The following is a 20,102-nucleotide window of genomic DNA, read 5'->3' on the forward strand; positions in this document are numbered from 1 at the left end:
AGTGCACATGTTACAATGTACAATGAATGGGATTCAAGCCCTGGGTCCTCACCAGCATGGAGAAATTTTCATGAGAGGTGAAACAGCGGAGGGCTGCATGTGTCTCTCTCTCCTTCTCTCTGTATCTCCCACTCTCTCGATTTCTGTCTCTATCGAATTATAAATAAATAAATAAATAAATAAATAAATAAAAACGTTGGATCCCAGGAGGACCTATGTCTTAAAGGTCTTCCTAGGACCTGACAACCTAAGAGTGATCTCAGGCAGGGGTAGATAACATAATGGTATGCAAAGAGATTCTCATGCCTGAGGCTCCAAAGTCCCAGGTTCAACCACCACCCCACCATCAGCCAGAGCTGAAAAGTGCTCTGGTAAAAAAAAAATATATATATATATATATATAATATATATTATATTATATATATAATATATATATAGTATATATAATATATATATATATATACATATATATATATAATGTGATCTCAGAGCCCCACCTGCTCCTCACCCACACCAACTGCAGCTACAAACAGGGTTTGGATAAAAAGCTGTTAACTTCAGCGTCCTTTACCAAGGGTTGGTTCTCACCAATACCCGAAACAGATGGGGAAAACCAGAAAGAAGTTTGTTTTTGTTTTTGCCAGCGGAGCAACCCCTCCGCTAGCGCCGGGAGCTCGCAAGGCCCCTCCCTTGAGTTACCCCCCGCCCCCCACACACACCCCTCTTTCCTAGGCTCCCTCCTCCCTTCACCCCTGCACTTGGTAACAAATACTTCCACTTCCTGAGCTCTTTCTTCTCCCGCCGCGGGGCGCCGCGCCGCGCACCCTCTCCAGCCCCTGCGCTTTCCCATTGGCCGGCGCTCTTCACCCGGCCTGAGCGCCCCCTATCCGCGGCCTCTGATTGGCCCGGAGTGGTCCACACCCTCGGCGCGGCCCCGCCCCCAGAATAAGAACGCCGGGCGGGCTCCTAGCCGCTTAGACGCCGCGCCGGGAGCGGATTGGCCGGCGCCCCCCAGCCGCGGCTTCCAGCAGCCCGCCGCCGCGCTTCCCGGGACACCTGCTCGCTCCGCCCGCCCGGCCGCGGCGCTGGGATTCCCGGCCACGTACGCGGTCGCCTTGAGACCCGCAGCGCGGGGAGAAGGGCCCCGACGGGACCCCGCATCGCGCGGCTGAGCCTTCGCGAGGCGAGATGAGCGCGGACGCGGCGGCCGGGGCGCCCCTGCCCCGGCTCTGCTGCTTGGAGAAGGGTCCGAACGGCTATGGCTTCCACCTGCACGGGGAGAAGGGCAAGATGGGCCAGTTCATCCGGCTGGTGGAGCCCGACTCGCCGGCAGAGAAGGCGGGGCTTCTGGCTGGAGACCGGCTGGTGGAGGTGAACGGCGAGAACGTGGAGAAGGAGACGCACCAGCAGGTGGTGAGCCGCATCCGCGCCGCGCTCAGCGCCGTGCGCCTGCTGGTGGTCGACCCGGACACGGACGAGCGGCTGCAGAAGCTGGGCGTCCCGATCCGGGAGGAGCTGCTGCGCGCCCCCGAGGAGCCCGAGCCCAGCGGCGACAGTGAAACTCCGGCCGCCGCTCCCGAGCCGCGGGAGGCCGAGGAGAGTCCGCCCGAGCGGGTGAGTGCCGGCCCGGGCTGCAGGTAGGGGTTCCGGGGTGGGTGGGGAGACCCAGGCCCGCGCCCGCCCGGTCTTTCTGAAACTCGATCCTCGAGGGGAAGAGACCGCTCCCTCCACCCACAGGCTTCCCGGCCTCTCCTGGGCTCTGCGGATGGTGCCCGCCGGGGTTTCAAACTGGCCACCCCCAGCCGCGCGGGGGAGGAGGGAAGAGGTCACCGCAGCGCTCGCCCCGCACATCCCCTGCTCGCAGCCCCACGCACTTGTGTATCATTAACTTCAATCCCGCTGGACTTCATCCTCCCGGGGGCCGGTGTGACTTCTAAGAAAGAGAGAGGAAGCCCGGCCGCCTCGGGGCTGAGCGGGGGAGGAGGCCCAGAGGCGTCTCTGGAGTCGTGCGGCCTCGGCCACCCTGAGGATTTATGGCTCTCTGGAATGTGAGGAGTAAGCGCTGATTTGTATCTGGAAGCTGGAGGGAGGATCTTGGGGGAGGAGCAGGGGAGGTGGGGGGAGGGAGAGGTCCCTCCAGCAGCCGGCAGGTCTCACCGGTGGGCAGGTTGGACAGTACCCCCTGCCATCTTGCCTCACTGCAAGTCCCCAGGCAGCCAGCAGCCTGGTTGTTGGTTTTTGCCCGTTTGTTCGTTTCCCATAAATGATCCCAGTTTAGACCAGCGCTAGAGAAGCAGCTGGCAAAACAGGAGTTAGTGCTGAGCCTCAAGTCTCCAGGGAGTGAAAAGCTTCAGGGTGCAGCCTGCGGGTGGGTTGGGGTAGGAGTGGTGGAGTAGGGTCTGCCTCCCTGGCATGCACCGGCTCTCCACCTGGTAGTTGTGCTTGGTGACCATGGTGCCAGTGTCTCCTTGGACAGAGAATGGACAGAGCCTTCAGGTAGGAGGTGGAACCCAGGAGGACTAACTTGTTTGGTGGAAGTGAAGGAAGTGAGGTCACCAGGAGGAGCCTTGTCCAGTCCCAAGTTGGGTGCCAGGGCTGCCAGGCTCCCACTTGCTGTCACTGTCAAGAGAGCCCTGACAAGGGTGGGGAAGGAATCAGAGCACCCCTGCAAAGTGTTGGAAACCAGAAATTAGAGCTCATAGCCTCTGGCCCCTGGCAGAAGTCCAATTTGAACTTTGTGCTGAGAGCATCAATTTGTCACTTTAAAAAAAAAAAACCTTTGGCCTTGGCATTAAGTCACTCATCCTCCTCCTGTTGCTCTTTTGCTGTTGGGTGCTGGGGGTGGGGTGGGGGTGGTGGTGGACAGGGGGTTGACACACACACCAGCTCCCTACCACCCCAGCTGAAAACTGTGGTTTCCTGCTCTCCTGTAGCGAAGAATCAGATCCCCCCACCCCCCATGGCGGTGAGACACCTGTGATACTGTGAGTGTTTGGTAGGCCATTGTTACCATCCCCCAGGCTCTCCGTCTGCTTTCAGGTCAACAAGCAAGTCCTGGAATTTCTGAACCTGGGTTCTCCTGTGTATAATATGGCAGTGGGGTAGGAGTGTTGATTGACAGTTATACCTGCCTGTTTTAGAATTTTGCAGATCACAGGAAGCATTTGGGCCCTTCCCAAAGGTGGATGCCTAGTTAGGCTTCTCTATGCCCAGGTATTTGAATCCAAGAATCCTCAGAGTAGCATCTTGGGCAGAGGGGTGCAACCCTGTGTCCAGACCATGCTGGGCAGAGGGTGACATGTCCCAAGAAGGGGTCTAGGAAGAGGTGGTTTTCTCCTCTCTCCATAGGGAGGGGGAGAGAGGAGTAAGAATCCCCCACCACCCCATTCACCAGCCACAGGGGTGGGCCTAAACTCAAACATGGGTCCTGGCACACGGATCTCAGTGACCCTGGGCAGGCCTGAGTCAGCAGGGCCTGTACTAACTGGGCCACACAGCCATGTTTCTTAACCTCACTAAGCCTCCACTTCCTCTTGTGCAAGTCAGGGGCCTTGGCGGCTGGCGCACAAAGTTCACAGGATCACAGAAGGATGTCTGTGCAGCCAGTAACTCAGTGCCTGGCACCAGGAAGTGCTCTGCAGACTTGAGTGGTTGGCATTTGAATGCCCCACGCCTACCCAGCAGACATTTAGCACTGATCTGCTTCTCTCAGGAGCAAACACAGCAGCGGCTAAGCCCAGCACTTAGTTAAGTACTCCGACAGTAGTCATTGTTCTTTAATAGTGGTTTGTGGTTCTACTGCCCTTGGGAATCTGGCAGTTCTGTTGACCCCGCTTCAGCTGACCCAAATTTCCCTTGAGCCTCTGAACCTGAGGTTCCCTCACTAGGCACCCCCAGACCCCTCTCTCTGCCAAGCCCCACTCACTTCCCTGGCTCCAAGTCCTTCTATGTCTTGTTTTCCCAGCCTGTCCAATGCTTATATCATCTGTTGTGATCTTCCTCAGGGCATCACGAGTCCCAAGGGCACCTGCTGTGACTGATTGGTGTTTATGTCCCCAGCTGTGCCTGCACAGATTAGGGAGGGGTGCCATAAATATTTTTGAATGAATGAATGAATGCATAACAGTCAGCAGGGACCTTTGTCCAGCACACCCACAGATCAACATTCCAGATAGAACCTGCCATTCCTTGCTCTTATCTGCCAGCAGCTTCCATTTGCAGGTGGGGAGGCTGAAGTATTCCAAGCCTGGGTTAGCCGGGTGGTCAGTGTGCATGAGCCTAAGCACTGCCTTCATGCTGGCCCTAGGATCCTAGCAGTTCATTACTTCATGGAAACCCCAGCTCTTGTCTCAGAAATGGGGGCACCAGCACCCACCCTGCATCTGATAAGATGATAGGGTGTGTGTGTGCCCAGCTTGGGGTGGGTCCCCCTCCAGACCTGACCCTGATCCCAGAAACAGAGATGGACAAGGGCAGGCAGCCTGCTACTTCTCCCCCAGGGCCAGCTGTTTTACAGTGACCAAGCTGGAGCCTGGGAAGACAGGACAGCAGGATGTTTGGATCTGAAATGGACACTGTGTTTGCGAGTTCCTCCTCGTGAGCTGTGTATCTGGGATCTTCCTGCCCTGGTGGAGACCCTGGGTTTCTCCATCAGGTTCCTGTTAAGTTAGTACTCCTGGAGCTGATTTCAAGATACACAGGGGCTTCCTTCTCAAGAATTCCCATATATCTAGATGGGGGTTCTCTTCTTCCTTCCCCCGACTTCCCACTGCAGGAGTCTCTTGGAACGCAGAGAACGCTGAGGAATTGGGGGGGGCGGGGGGAGACCTAGTCAGGGTCTACAGGCCTCTTCCAGAGAGAAACCAGAGTTGAGTGTTTGTCTGTTTATAGTTTAATGAGAGATACCAAAAGAAAGTGGTAACTCAGTGGCTTTTGGTGATTCTGGGGATTGAACGTGGGACTTCAGAGCCTCAGACATGGAAGTTTTTGCATAACTACTATACTGTCTCCCCAGCCAGAGAAACTATAGAGTTCTAGACCCAGTAATAGTTGGTGCACTGGTTCTGTTGCCCTGAGATAGTGTGTCCCTCTCTGGAAAGGCAGCTCCAGTTTTTGGTGCTCAGCCCTGTGCCATAAAAACATCAATACAGGGGGCCGGGCAGTGGTGCACCTGGCTAAGTGCACGTGTTACAGCGCACAAGGACCCGGGTTCGAGCCCCCGTCCCCACCTGCAGAGGGAAAGCTTCATGAGTGGTGAAGCAGGACTGCAGGTGTCTCTCTGTTTCTCTCCTCCCTGTCACCCCCTTCCTTCTCGATTTTTGGTTGTCTCTATCCAATAAGTAAATAAAGACAATTTTTTAAAAATTAAAAAAAAAAACACATCAATACAGGGGCCGGGTGGTAGCACACCTGGTTGAGCACATGTCACAATGCTCAGGGATCTGGGTTCAAGCCCTCAGTCCCCACCTGCAAGGGGAAAGCTTTGCAAGTGGTGAAGCAGGGCTGCTGGTGTCTCTCTGTGTCTCCCCCCCATATATATATATATATATATATATATATATATATATATATATATATATATATATCACCTTTCTCCCCTTGATTTCTAGCTGTCTATTCAATAAATAAATAAAGATAATTTTAAAAAATTAAAAACATCAGTACACATTTCATTGACAACCCTGCATGACAACTCTGCACATAAGTTACTTTTGTAAGTTGACAGAAAGTATTCTGTAAGCGGTAACAATTATTTGTGCCTGGCATATGCCTAAACATGCTCTTCCCTTTATCCATAGTTCACCCCCTCCCAGACAGATAACTGCTCAGGCAGTTCAGTTACTGAGCCCCCATCACATGGGTGGTTGGTGTGTGTGTGTTGGGGGAGGATGTCCTCTCCAGTATCCTCACATCCTCTCAGCCTCACAGTGGGTTGTGTGCTTGAGGGTCCACCTCTCCAGCTGGCTGCCTCTGTAATTCTGAGCCTCACCCCAGTCCTTGTGGCATCAGTTCAGGCCGCCTATACCTGGATGGATGCCCTGGATTCTGGGGAGAATGAGGAAAGATGGCAGCCTTAATGTAGTGCTCAGTCCAGAAGAAGCAAGCTCCTAGCTCCATCCCTTCTCACATTGAGGGGGCTGTGCCCAGGGTCTGGTGACCAAGACTCTCAGCCCCTACTCTCAGACTCTGAGAACCTGCCCTGGCTGGCTCCGGAGCTCCCACCCACCTCCAAAGGCTAGTTCATGACAGTCAAGATTTCTATCCTGACCCCTCAAATGAGGGTAATTCACTGAGACACTCCCCCTCCACATACATACACACACCACCAGTCCCCTAGGCAATGTTCGGGTTCCTCTGTCCTAGCAAAGGACAAGTATTTTTGAAAAGACCTTAAGATTGCCTGAGAGATCCAGGGTCGAGGCCTGAGCATGAGCTTCCCAGAGACCAAAGCTCTGAGCTCTCCATGTGCTTGATATGAGGCCATGGGTACCTAGATTCTGAGAGCAGAGGATTCAAACAGCAAGGGCCGTGAGCGGTTGGAAAGAGTATTGGGGCTGATCAGCAAATGGGTGAGACTTCTTGCTGGGCGCTCCCATGACCTCTGCAGCCACTGGTCCCATGTGAGCATTTGAACTGTGATGATGTCCGTATGAAAGTCACACCAGCTTTAAAAGACTTAGCACAAAGAAGATAGAAGCCTTTCTTTTAGTCACTTTAGAAGATGGGGGTCGGGCTGTAGCGCAGCGGGTTAAGCGCAGATGGTGCAAAGCACAAGGACCGGCATAAGGATCCTGGTTCGAACCCCGGCTCCCCACCTACAGGGGAGTTACTTCACAGGCGGTGAAGCAGGTCTGCATGTGTCTATCTCTCCTCCTCTCTGTCTTCCCCTCCTCTCTCCATTTCTCTCTGTCCTATCCAACGACAACAACAATAATAACTACAACAATAAAAAAACAAGGGCAACAAAAGGGAATAAATAAATAAAATAAATATTAAAAAAAGAAGAAGATGGGATTCGGATGTTGGATCTATTGTTTGGAGACATTAAGACTTTTTCCCCCTGCTTCATTTAGCGTATTAATATGACCACTAGGAAGGTGTCTGTTGCCCATGTGTTGATAGCTGGCATTACGCTCCTGACAGTGCGGCTCAGGTGTGAGTGCCAACCCTGTCCTCAGCTGCATGTGCTCGAGCAGTGAACGAGATTGCTTTGAATGGGCACTTGAGGTTTCCTCTCCATGCAGTGAGGGAATTCACACCTTCTTGGCAAGTTGCCTGGGTTTTTTTTTTCAAGCTTTTATTTTATTTCTATCTTTATATATTTATTGGATAGAGACTCCAATCGAGAGGGAAGGGAATGCTAGAGAGGGAGAGAGACACCTGCAGCACTGCTTTATCACTCGCAAAGCTTTGCCCCAGCAGGTGGGGTCTTTTTTTGTTTGTTTTAGATTTTTATGTTTATTTATTTATTTGTTCCCTTTTGTTGCCTTTGTTTTTTAATTGTTGTAGTTACTGTTGTTATTGATTGATGTCGTCCTCATTAGATAGCACAGAGAGAAATGGAGAGAGGAGGGGAAGACAGAGAGGGAGAAAGACACCTGCAGACTTGCTTCACCGCCTGTGAAGCGACTCCCCTGCAGGTGGGGAGCCGGGGGTTTGAACCGGGATCCTTACGACGGTCCTTGTGCTTTGCGCCACCTGCGCTTAACCCGCTGAACTACCGCCCGACTCCCCTGTTTTAGATTTTATTTATTGATGAGCAAGATAGAGGAGAGAGACAAAGAACCAGACATCATGCTGGTATTGTGCTGCCGGGGATTGAACTCAGGACCTCACACTTGAGAGTCCAGTGCTTTATCCACTGAGCTACCTCCCAGACTGTTTTTCTTGTTTTTTGTTTTGTTTTGTTTTACCAGAGCACTGCTCAACTCTGGTTTATGGTGGTGCAGGGGATTGAGCCCAGGACTTTGGAGCCTCTTTGGAGTCTCTTTGCATAACCACTAGCTATATATCTACCTCCGCCCTGACAAGTTTATATTTGGGCTTTAATGAGAAAACATATGGTACCTTTAAGTGCTACTAGTGCCTCACCTGGCACATAGTAAGTGCTCACTAAGTGGGAACTGCTTCCTGAGATTTCAGATTGGCAGCTTGACTTCCCAGGATCCTAGAAGGTCATTACAGAGCCTTCAGTGGAGCCTGCAGAGTTGAGCACAGTGACTTCTTCGAGGAGGGTGAGGGGTGAGGGCCAGGTGGAGTGAGTGCCTGTGGGATTCAGCCAAGTGGCGGCCCACGTACCAGCCTGCCCCATCCCAGGCCTGCCCAGCCTCAGGCTGACCTGAGCCAAACTCTCCCTTGGGTGGGTCTCTGACTGCCAGCACTAGCAGAGAAGACCACAGCCAAAGGGGAGAAACTGGCTGGGGCCCCTTCCTAGGGGCAGTGCTGTCAGCCCTACTGTAGAGTGTCAGTCCTGACCCCCACCCTGTTGAGCTGCAGAGAAGGACCTTCCTAGTGAGACACTGTGTAAGGTCAAGGGCTCTCATCTTGCGAATGGAAGTGTCCAATATTCCCACTCTGCACAGAGGGGGGTTGGTGGGTGAGGGACGTGTAGAGTCAAATGAAGCAACATCCAGGCCAAAGGCCTGGGGTCAATGGCCACCAAACCCTTTGTACCTGTTCTCGAAAGAGAACACCTTTAGCCTGGAGCTCTGAACCCTTGCCAGCAGTTTCAGCTTCTGGTCACCTCCTAGCCTGCCCGGAGGACAATGCCCCCATGCTCCCCAGTCACCACCCCCCACCCCCTAGCAGGGCGACCTGCCTCCCTTCTGGCTTCCTTGAAGAGTTGGCACCAGATGAAACCTGTATCTGCAGAGTTCTGAGAAATGAGCGAAGCTGCCCACACAGAACAGAGCAGCCATGTGCCTCATCCCCTGCCGCCCCCCCCCCCACACACACACACACATCAGCCAGGGGCAGGTACCCTTTCCCCACCCACCTCTATGCTGAGTGGGGGCTGCTGATTTCCCTGGATGGGGCATCAGAGTCCCCTTATTTGCATCAACAAGAGCACTGGGCTAGGCCAGGTTAGGGGAAGGGCCTTTGAGGGAGGTGGGGCTCACCTGTGTGGTTCAGCCACCTGATGGTCTTCCTGTCCCCTCCCTGTTACCTCCCCCTCCCAGTTTTCACAGCCTGGCTGTTTCTGCAGGGCCCATCTCCATGGCATCAGCTAGGGAGGGGCTGGGCCTGATGGGGCGTTGGCCCCCAGCCTTCTGAGCAGGGAGCGGCTGGCTCCCCAGAGACTCGCTGGGATTAGGGTATCAACTTTCCCCAGCTTTCCAGGTGGCTGCTGGTGGCGCCTATTGAATTCCTTGCCCCAAGCCTGCTCCCTGGTTGGCTGTGTGGGTGGAGGTGACCAGGCGGCCACTTGGGCTGGGTCCTCACTCTGTGGGAGGAGAGGGGTGGGCAGCCACAGCAAGTCTTAGACAGGACTTGGAACAGCCTGAGGAGCCAAGCTTGTGAGAAGAGTCTGGAGCCAGCTCTTGGGCCAGAAAATGTGTCTAGAAGTGAGGCACAGCCTGCCTGGCCACCCCAGCCCATGTGTACTGTCTGCTGGCCGACATCGATTTAGCTTCCTTCCTCTCAGATCCACTTCTGGCTCTGTCAGTCTCCTCACTGAGCAGAGTCTGATTTTCTTTCTTTCTTTGTTTTTACTCTGTTTATTTATTTGGATAGAGAGAAAGGGATGGAGAGAAATGCATGGAGCAGTGTTTCACCACATGTGAAACTTCACCCCTGCAAGTGAGGATGAGGATTGAACCCAGGTCCTTACCACAGTATGTTTGCTCAGCCAGTTGTGCCACCACTCGGCCTCTCTGATTTTATTTTCCGAACTATCAGTGCTGTCCTCCGTACTAGGTGTCCCACCTGAGGCAGCACCTCCCACCTCCGCCTCATATTCTAAACTGAATACGTGGTGCCAACCATGGAATGAGGCCCCTCCTGAATTCCTGGGACCAGTCCTCTAGCCCAAGATGGCCTGAGCTTTGTCTTCTGGCATCAGAGCAGAACCCAGACCCTGCCCCCCTCTGGAGTTGTTAGCCTGGGGGCATTGGTCACCCAACACTGACCAGGTGCCTGACCCCTCACTGTCTTCTCTGCTCAGTACTGAGCCAGGAGACCTGGACATGGGTCCCCAGGAACTCCTACCAGCGCCAGCCTCCACCCAGGCTGGGGTGAGCTCCTAGATGGGCTGACTCAGCAGCTGACACCTGGTGGCAGCTGGGGGAAGGGTGGGGAGAGGCAAGGCGGGTCTGTCTCACTGGTAGTAGTGTATTAACTGAAAAATCAGAACAGACCTCAATTTTAAGTGAATGTATTAAGGAATCAGTCCAAAGACTCAATCTCCAGCCTGGGACAGATGGCTCTGAGAGAGCTGGTCCAGAGACCGGGTCCTGGTGTGAAGATCTAATGCTGTGTATAAGTGAGAGGAATTAGAACCAGTCTCTTTAGGAGTTCTACCAAGTAAATCACTGTCTGCTGACTCAGTGTTCCCCCTTTGAGGCAAGTGAGCAAGATCGTTTCTTTCCCTTCAATTGCCCCCCCCCGCGTGTGCACGCGCGCCCCCAGTCCATTCTTCTGGGAATGAGCGTCTGGCCATCATGGAGTGCTTGTTCATCCGCAAGTCTTGATGATGGTTAGCTACTGTGTCTTGAGTCACTGTGTCACTTCACAGAGTCACAGAACTAGGCCACCTGAGTTCTGACTTTTGGATCCCACTCAAGTCCAAGAAGGGTGGTGGTTTCAGGCTGAGTCCTTCAATGGTTCAGTTGCTTTAACAATGGAAAGGTCTTGCACACGCACACTCATAGGAGGAAGCACCCAAGGGCGAGGGCAGGAGAGAGCTAAATGGGACTCTGTAGGTGTGTGAACCTGGAGCTCCTGTGCCCCCATCCAGCCACCTCCAGAAGACAATGGAATGCAGGTCCTGGGGCAGGAAAGGGCAAGGAACACAAGTAGAGTCCCCAGTGTCCTCCCCAAATCCCTGTCCATCTGGCAGAGGCTGAGCAAGGTTCAAAACAGGCTCTCCTGCCCTGGTGGTGGGGTGGTTCCCAGGCCAGGGTCCTGAGGTGAAGCTGTGATGCTGTCAAGAAAGCTCACAGCACAGAGACAGGCCCGGCTTGCAGGTGGGCGTTCCAGGGGGCAGCTGGTGCAGCCCATCTCCCAGAAGTGTACGCAGAGCCACTAGCCGCAAGCCCAGCCAAGCCCACGCCCTGCCCAGTCCCAGGCTGGGGCTGCAGTTCAGGCGGCTACAGGCCTGCACACCCAGGAAGGAAGGCCGCGGTTTCATCAACTCCCAGCAGGCAGCCTTTCCACGGATGATGCCGCCGCTGCAGGGAGAGAGAGACCCAGTACTGGTCTGTCTCTGTTCACCACAGTCCAGACTCGGGTCCCTAAGAATCAGCCTGCAGGGTGGTGGCAGGAGCCCAGGTCCCCTTTAGAGACGGGTGAGACTCTAGCTCCATTACTGCATTCCTCCCCAGTCCCAGTTCCCTTATTTGGTACATGTGTGTGGCCAGCAAGGTGCTCTGGGAAGACAAGATGAGCAGATATGGTAGAGATGACCCCCCCCTACACACACACACACCACACACACACACACACACACACACACACACACACCAGCAGAAAGCTGAGCCTGCCTTGGTGATGGCGACTGGTCAGACCTGTTCCTGCTTCCCTCTGCCCAGGGAAAGCTGACCAGCAGCTTTGCAGAGGGATTAGCTGAAAGGGGGGGGGGGGTAGGGGTGCTGAGTCCTGGAACAAGATCCTTGAAGGCTGTGGGGTGCTGGGCCCTGGGCTGCCACCCCACAAGTCAGGAGTGGCCCCCACAGTGGGAGCAGGCGCAGGGTCGCATGAGAAAAGAGGGCGTTCTCTGGAGGCCTGCAGCCCAGATTAGGATGCTGGGCCAGCACTCCCTGACCCTTCCTCTCTTGGCCACTCGTCACCCTCCCCACCGCCCCAATACCCTGAAAGGCTGTAAGGCCCACTCTGACATTTAGAGGAAGGCAAAGTCATCCTCCGCCCCCCTGAGAGTAGAGGGTGGGGACCCAGCCCTGCTGCAGGTGGCAGCTGCCTCCTGGGGCCAACAAGTTGGAGCAGGAGGCCTGCAAACCTTCCCTCCTTCCTGGCCCCTCCCCTCTCTTCTCCACTCCCAGCTGGGGGTTGGGGTTGCAGGGCAACGTGGCACCCCGCCCCCCAGAATCTGCCTTCTCAGGTTAATGTAACCATTCATCAGAGTGAACAATGGAAAGGCCTCCATATGCCCAAGGGTTTTAGATCTGTCAAGTGTTTCTACTCAGGTTCATTATCTCAGGGGCCTCTTCAGCACCCTGGGAGGCAGGTGGCACAGAGATGGGTCTATAAATGCCGAGCCAGTTCTAAGGAGGAAATTATTTGCCCCAGGTCACATAGCGCCTCAGCAGGGCCACGGAGGCCTTGGCTCCTGCTACTTGCCCATTGCCTGACATCCTCATGTGCCCCAGAGCCCTGCTCTAGACTTAGGACTCAAGCCCCATCCTACCCCCATCCATGTAAGCGCATCCGATGCAGGTTCAGAGCTCAGCCATTGTATAAACTGGACTTTCTCCCCAGCTCCATCCACCCAGCTCTGCTTTCCAAGGCCCTTCAGTTCAGGCTCAGGGGATGGGAGGTGTCTCTTGCTGCCTTTGCTCTTGACCGGACTAGCCTTGGTTCTGCCAGTGAGTGCTGTCCTGCCCCCTGGCTGGGCCTTCCCTGAGGACTGTGGTGACCCAACTGCTGACAGCTCCATCTGTCCATTTGGGGGGGCCAGTGCCGGCAACTGTGTGGATGAGGAAAGGCTTTACTGTAAATACCTGCCCGGCTTTCAGTAAACACCTGTCCCCGCTTCCCCACTGCAGGTAACCAAGGACTAAGAGAATCCCAGGTCCTGGTACTATCACAGGTGCCCAGCCAGCTGGCAGGAGTGCCACATCCACCCTCCAAGAGGAAAAGGGAGGAGGAGGAGGCTCTCGAAATGGCATGATTGGGGGCTGGGTGGTGGCACACCCGGTTGACCACATACGCCACAGTGTATGGACCCAGGTCAAGCTCCCAGCCCCCACCTGCAGAGAGGAAGCTTCATGAGTGGTGAAGCAGGACTGCAGGTGTCATTCTTCCTCTCTATTTTTCCCTTCCCTTTCAATTTCTCTATCTCTATCCAAAATAAATAAATAAATATAAAAAATAAACAAAACCTTATTAAAAAAAAAATGGTATGATTGCCTACAGAATGTTGAGGAAAGGGACTTAGGACCAGTTTGATCCCCTTCCTCCATTTGCCAAAAGAAGAAAAACTGAGCCTCAGGGAGGGCTGTATCCTGCCTGGCACCCCAAGTTTACTCCATCGCTGGTCCCCACGATGTTCCTCAGAGGCCCAGCCCGGTGTCCTCACGTTCAATCTGGGGGAGGTTGGATAGACAGGACCTGGGATGCTGGGATGACGAGGTCTCTTTATCCCCTCAGCGTGAGCTTCGGCCTCGACTCTGCACCATGAAGAAGGGTGCCAATGGCTACGGCTTCAACCTGCACAGTGACAAGTCCAAGCCAGGCCAGTTCATCCGGGCAGTGGACCCAGACTCACCAGCCGAGGCCTCTGGGCTCCGGGCCCAGGACCGCATCGTGGAGGTGACCTCCCTCTCCCTCCTCCTGGGCCTCTCCTTCCTGACTGCCACCCTAGAGATAAGCAGCTCTTGGGGCAGCCAATAAACACCTGCCCTCCAGATATCCCCTGGGATCTAGGTGGAGGGAGGGAGGAAGTAGAAGGAGGAAAGGAAAGAGTACGGACAAATGGATGGATAGGCTGACTTGTGTCCACCCTCCCCTGGGCTCTTTCACACCAAGCAGCCATACTCAACTACCCGTGTTCCAAACACTGATCCAGGTAGCTGTCTGGGGCCACCGCCAGCTTCCTGCTGCCCTAGGCCTTGGTGCCAGGCACAGGGTGGGGGTGGGATCCTTCCCTGAGCGAGGCTGCCAGTGCGCCTGCCCCTCCTGCACTGTGTTCCTGGGAGTGTGAACCAAATGCCTTGGGCGGGTCCGGAATCTCAGTCTGAGAACCTTAAGAGTGGGAAGATCAGCTCTCCCAAGCCAGCTCCTTTTACACGTGAGAAAACGGAGGCTGGGCAGAAAGTGGACTCCAGGGAGCCAGGGAGAAGCTGGGCCCAGCACAGCCTCCCAGCGCCTTCTGTCTGTCTGTCACAGCTGTGTTTGTTTAGTCTCATAGGGGTGTTTTCTTTGGCTTGTCCTGCCTCCCTCTCAAGTCAGTGGAAGGCCACTTGGCCTAGTTTGAGACCCTGCAGGCCACGGGACTCAGTGTTTTCCCTGGGCTGCCTGCGGGATGGGGTGAAGACGAAACCCCCATGCCTGTGCGCTAAGCCTGCCCGACCCCCACCCCCAGGTAAACGGGGTGTGCGTGGAGGGCAAGCAGCACGGGGACGTGGTGTCTGCCATCAAGGCCGGTGGGGATGAGACCAAGTTGCTCGTGGTGGACAAGGAGACCGATGAGTTCTTCAAGAAGTGCAAAGTGATCCCATCTCAGGAGCACCTGAACGGTGAGCTGGGGCGGCTGGCGGGGAAGGCCCTACCCCAAGTGGTGGTGGTTCGTGCCCCAGACTGGGTTGTGTGAGGGATGAGGGATGGGCGGCTTCCTGCTTCAAAATTCCCTCTCTCCCACTCTGGTTTGGGGGACATCAGGGCACGGGGTGCACAAAGGGGGCTGGTGTCTGCAGTGGTTCCTAGTGGTAGCCAAGGCCGGGATTAGCTGGCCAGAGGGACAGCCAGGTAGACCAGGGCCACTAAGCTGGAGCATTAAAGAGACCCACCTCACATCCCCAGCAAGTGTTTAGGAAAGGGTTAACTCTGGGGAGGCTTCCAGCCTTCCCTTGGTCAGATCAGAGTCCAGGAACAGGCCCAGCACCTCCCCCATCCCTCCTCTCAGGTTGTCTTGGAAACTCTGGCTCTAGAGAGCAGTGGGTCCCCCCTCAGGCCTGGGCCCCTGCCCCTCCCCCCTTCCCCATGGTCTCCCTGCCAAGCCTCCCCCAGCCCATGCTGAGCAGGGCAGGGAGTGGCTAAGCTCCCCAGGGTGGACTTTCTCCCTTGGGTGTGTGTGTGGGGGGGGGTGGAGGCTCTTTGGACTTTGCCATGGGTGGGACCTTCTGGTGGGTGTCAGGCTTATATTTGTGTGTCTGTGTTGGGGGGAATCCCACTGGAAGGTCCTGCTGATGCCTGAAATCCTGAACTGGAGGAGCCCCACTGGGGCCCCCATGCAAGTTCAGAGGGTTCCTAGAAGCGGGGTGGGGGTGGGAGGGGCACTGGATGTCCCTGGCTGACCCTGGGCATGGGAGGTGGTATGTCAGCTTACCTTGTCTCCCCAGTTCATGGAAACATGAAAACCCAGATACATGGAGAGAGATTGAGAGGGAAGGGGAAGGCAAAGGTGGAGACAGAAAAAAAGAAAGAAAGAAAGATGCCTGCAGCCCTATTTCACCACTCATGAAGCTTCCCTCACAGGTGAGGACTGAGGACTAGAGAAATCAAGAATGAAGGGGGAGATGCAGAGGGAGAGACAGAGACACCTGCAGCCGTGTTTCACTACTACATTGTAACATGTGCAGTCAATCAGGTGTGCCACCCCCCAGCCCTTTTGCTTTGTTCCTGTCCAATCTGAACACGACACTGCGAAATGTAGGCTCCCTGTGGCTCCTAAAAGCCTTCCCCAGAGCCCCCAGCAGCCTTCATCTTTCACATTCTTAACAGCCAGCCCTCAGACCATTCTCCATATCTTGCAGGGTGGTTAAAGGCCTGAGAACCACGTGATCACAACCTCTGGCCAGGGGTCCAGCACAGGGAGCCCTCCTGGCCTCTCAAGATGGAGTCCTCACCCCTGTCCAAAAGTGGGTGAATCTGTATCCACAGAGAGATGTGTCTTCTCCCAGAGGCTACAAAGCTCCCAGTGAGACAGCTGGGAGCTTCACAGTGTAGGGACCAGCCTGGGGACAGTGGGAGAGAGTGTCCTATGTCTCTGTGGCCCCCTACCCACCCAGCTGCTATGGGAAGATGGAGGGGATTGAGAGGGAGCAAACAGTGAGAGTCAAGTTTGATGACTGACCGGCCCCCATCAGAAGAAACCAAGGCCCAGGAGGTGGCTCAGTGGATGAAGCATTGGGCTCTCAGGCATGAGGTCCTGAGTTACTCCTCAGCATCACGTGTGCCAGAGTGAGGCTCTGCTTCTCTCTCTCATTAAATAAATAAATAAATAAATAAACCTTTAAAAACAATTTCAGGGGGCTGAGTGGTGGCACACCTGGTTAAGTGCACATGTTACAATGCGCAAGGACCCAAGTTCGAACCCCCAGTCCCCACCTGCAGGGGGAAAGCTTTGCAAGTGGTGAGGCAAGGCTACAGATGTCTCTCTGTCTCTTTCCCTATCTCCCCCTTCCTTCTCGATTTCTGGCTATCTCTGTCAAATAAAGATAATAAATAAATAATAATAATAGTAATAATAAATAGTAAAACAATTTCAGAAGAAATCTGTCCAAGTTGACCCATCTCCAGAGATGGGGCAGTCACATGGGACCTCCTCCTTGTGTGAGTCCATGGAGGTGACCCTGATGATAGGATTCACTCCTTCTGACCCCTGCTGCCACCACCAGGCTCCCCACTAACAGGGGAGGACATGCCCAGGACACTACCCTGAGCCCTCTTATCACATCACTGACAAAGGCTAGGGGTTATTAGCTCTTTATAAATATATATATTTATTTATTTATTTAGTCCCTTTTGTTGCCCTTGTTGAGCTTTTTTTTTTTAGAAAGAGAGGGAGAGAAAAAAAGAACCAGACATCACTCTGGTACATGTGCTACCAGGGATTGAACTCAGGACCTCGTGCTTGAAAGTCCAGTGCTTTATCCACTGCACCACCTTCCAGACCACAGTTATTAGCTCTTTACATCAAGGCAGGTGCAAACCATCATCTGCTAATGACCCCACTCTGGTGCCAGATTATAATCACCAGGAAACTTGAAAGAAAGAGTGAGCTCCTCAGCCAGCCCCAGATCCACGGAATCAGAAGGCAGACTTCTAACAAGCTTCCCAGGCGTTTCAGTCCCACCAAGGACAGTCCTTTTTTCCAGAGTTCATTACCCTTCAGAAGTTCACGAGGTCAAGCTCATCAGTAGAAACTGGAATGCTTTTTAACGAGATGGGAAAGGTGTAGGATAGCATTGCAATGCAGTCAGAGTCGGTGTTCTGTGAAGCCCTCGTTACACACATGCACCATGTTGATGTGTGATGGACGGCGCCGTCAGGTTACGCCATGTATTCCAAGTGGGCTAGAGTCAGGAGATTTTAAACTCCACTGACAGAGGCATGAAGATCTGACTGTCTGCCTGAAACCCAGGACTCCCACCTGCCCCTTCCCAGAATGTTCATACTCACTTCCCTTCTTCCCCCAGGTCCCCTGCCAGAGCCCTTTATCAACGGCGAGATCCAAAAGGTAACACGCCATCTGGGGTGGGAGAAGCAGGAAGGTTGCGTGGCTGGGAGGACAGCCATCTGGCCCAGGCTGAAACTTCAGGCTTCCCAAGCTGCTCCTCCCTGGACTCCCAGCTGTCTAGGTGCCAGGGGCCCCTGCCGAGCAACCAGGCAGTTGGAGAAGCCCTCCATCCGGGGTGACAAGTCTCGCCTCCGATTCCCCACCACACAGAAGAGGCCGTTCTTCCCCCACCCCACCCCCAAGAACAGAGCTGTAGTGTCTGCCCAGCCCTGCTACTCTCCAGTCTGGGTTGGAGGAACAAAGCCCCTCCTCCCCTGGCAGGAGGAAAGGGAAGGCAGTGGAGGCTTGGGGGAGAGCTGGCAGGGCCGGGTGCCAGCTGAGGCCACTGAGTTGCCGCGGCAGGGGCTGAGCTCCAAGCCGAAGCCTTGGACAAGGCCTTCGCTCTAGGACAGGCCAGATCTGAGTCAGGCCACAGAAGGGGAGAACTCAGCTCAAAAGTTTTCCTTCCCCAAGAGTTCCTGTGGGGGTGGTGGGGGCATGGCAGGGACTGGCTCTGAGCCTTCTGAATCATTCTGTTTGTGGGCCTAGCGAAAGCTCTTCCACCTTATCCTTTCAAGGCTCTTCTGGGCTGCTTTGGGGTTCACATTTATAGATGCTGGGGTCAAGTCCACATCAACAGTTCTGTGCACTGCAGGAGGTTCGGGGAGCATCACTTATTTCCCCCCAACTGCAGCAGACCCCCCTCCCCCGTGTTCCCACAATGCAGGAAACATTAGTCAGTGGCCTGAAGGCCAGTCAGTCCCACAGGCTACATTAGGGGCATTGAGAGAGTCACTAATCCTGGTAGTGATGGTCCGTCCCTCCCATCCTTGTGGTAGAGCCAGGCTGCCGCCTGATCCTTGGAAGAATGTGAACCTGTAAAATCCCCAGGAGCCCCTGGCAGCCTCAGACCATAGGGCTCTGGGGTGGATTAAAGGATTGAGTGGCATTCTTAACCTGAGACAGCTGTGCTCCTTGGGAATTCCCATCCTAGCTCATAGGACTTCCCTCACCCCACCCCCCTGCCAACCTGAGCCACCATCCCCTTCCCTTTGTGCCAGGAGAACAGTCGTGAAGCCTTGGCTGACCCAGCGTCCGAGAGTCCCAAGCCAACCCTGGCAAGATCCACCTCCAGTGATACCAGTGAGGAGGTAGGCAGGCGGGGTTGGCAGCTGGTTACAGGAAGTCCATTCCCAGGCTCCTCTCATTCCTGGCACACCAAGCTGCCTAGGGGGTCACATGCTCAGCCACGTTCTGTACTTGTGACCCGGCTTCCCCGGGCACTGCCTCAAGGGAGCCACTTCACGAGGCTGAGCACTGGGCCCTCTCAGTGGGCACTGACTCTGGGTTCTTAGCGCCTCCTTTCTCCTTCACAGCTGAATTCCCAAGATAGTCCCAAGAAACAGGACTGCACGGCGCCCTCGTCTACCTCCTCTTCCTCAGACCCCATCCTGGATTTCAACATCTCCCTGGCCGTGGCCAAAGAAAGAGCCCACCAGAAGCGCAGCAGCAAGCGGGCCCCACAGATGGACTGGAGCAAGAAAAATGAACTCTTCAGCAACCTCTGAGAGCCCTCCCTGCCACCCCCGGGAAGGCTAGAAGCAGGGGGCCTTCTACCCCAACCTAACTCCCTTTCCCAAGACCCCCACCCCCTACCTTGAATCAACACACCAATCAGCACCAACACCTCCTCTCTCGGCAAATCTGATTTTTCTAGAGAACTGTGTTCTTCCTTTATCTCCTGGAAGGTGAATGTTTCCCCATTCTGTCCTAATCAAAAAACAGACACTGTCCGTCCCGTCTCCCCCCCACCCCCACCCCCACCGAATGTTCCAGTCAACCAAGTGTCCCCAGGCCGCCCCACCTGGGACATTGCAGGCCGCTGCACCAGCAAGGGTCATGGAGCTGGGTGAGAGGTCATCTTCCCTCCTGACCCCCAAGTGATGACCAGGTCTGTGACTGGACAAGGGCCAGTGGGCCACCTTGTTGATTTTTTTCTTTTTTGAAGAGTGCAGTATCGCAGAGTCTAGAGGGGTCCTTGTTTCTGTGATTAACATGATTTTCTAGGCTGTATCCAGAGCATAGCAGCAGCTTCAGCCTTCAACTTTTTTTATTCCGCCTCCCACCCCCAGGGACAGACCCAGGTAGCACATGGGACAGTTTGGCCATCCCCTGCCCAGCTCTGAGCCAGGCCACCACCATTGTAAGGAAACTCCACCTGGAATTCAACTGGTTACTCCAAACTGCCTTGGCCTCTGTGTCTTCTTTCAAAACTGTTCAGGCCCAGCCTGGAGAAATGGCCACCGCCTGGCTCCCAGGGGCCTCTGTCCGAGCAGAGGGGGTATCACTAGGAGAGGATGGTCAGGGCTCTGTGGGACAGATCCCCTGCTCCCAGGTACTTCAGTGATTACTGTGCTTGTGTAGGTCTTCAGGGACTGCCACATAGGGATCCTTTTTTTTTGGGGGGGGGGGCAGGGAATGTGAGTGCTTA

At 54.6% G+C, this 20,102-nt stretch overlaps 1 protein-coding gene across 2 annotated transcripts; it reads left to right on the plus strand.

Annotated features, from left to right (window-relative positions):
• The first annotated feature begins 965 nt into the window (after nucleotides 1-965).
• Nucleotides 966-19,854, plus strand: NHERF1 (NHERF family PDZ scaffold protein 1). 2 transcript variants are annotated; one of them, XM_007524615.3, is made up of 6 exons: nucleotides 966-1,614; nucleotides 13,543-13,704; nucleotides 14,477-14,630; nucleotides 17,532-17,572; nucleotides 18,673-18,762; nucleotides 18,988-19,854. In XM_007524615.3, exons 1-6 carry the CDS (start codon nucleotides 1,189-1,191, stop codon nucleotides 19,177-19,179), a joined length of 1,065 nt encoding a protein of 354 aa, XP_007524677.1. In that variant the 5' UTR covers nucleotides 966-1,188; the 3' UTR covers nucleotides 19,180-19,854. The 2 variants fall into 2 exon arrangements, with proteins under 2 accessions (XP_007524677.1, XP_060058689.1); XM_060202706.1 differs by lacking the exon at nucleotides 18,673-18,762 and having other exon boundaries at nucleotides 1,011-1,614.
• The last annotated feature ends 248 nt before the right edge of the window (nucleotides 19,855-20,102 follow it).

Source organism: Erinaceus europaeus, chromosome 12 (assembly GCF_950295315.1).
Source record: "Erinaceus europaeus chromosome 12, mEriEur2.1, whole genome shotgun sequence".
In the NCBI taxonomy this organism is placed as follows: domain Eukaryota; kingdom Metazoa; phylum Chordata; class Mammalia; order Eulipotyphla; family Erinaceidae; genus Erinaceus; species Erinaceus europaeus.

Excerpts from the sequence above, each read along its gene's own strand:
- NHERF1 (XM_007524615.3), top strand. The coding sequence starts at position 1,189 with ATGAGCGCGGACGCGGCGGCCGGGGCGCCCCTGCCCCGGCTCTGCTGC. Across the intron at positions 14,631-17,531 it reads ATCTCAGGAGCACCTGAACG|GTCCCCTGCCAGAGCCCTTT; the intron begins GTGAGCTGGGGC and ends TTCTTCCCCCAG. Across the intron at positions 17,573-18,672 it reads TCAACGGCGAGATCCAAAAG|GAGAACAGTCGTGAAGCCTT; the intron begins GTAACACGCCAT and ends CCTTTGTGCCAG.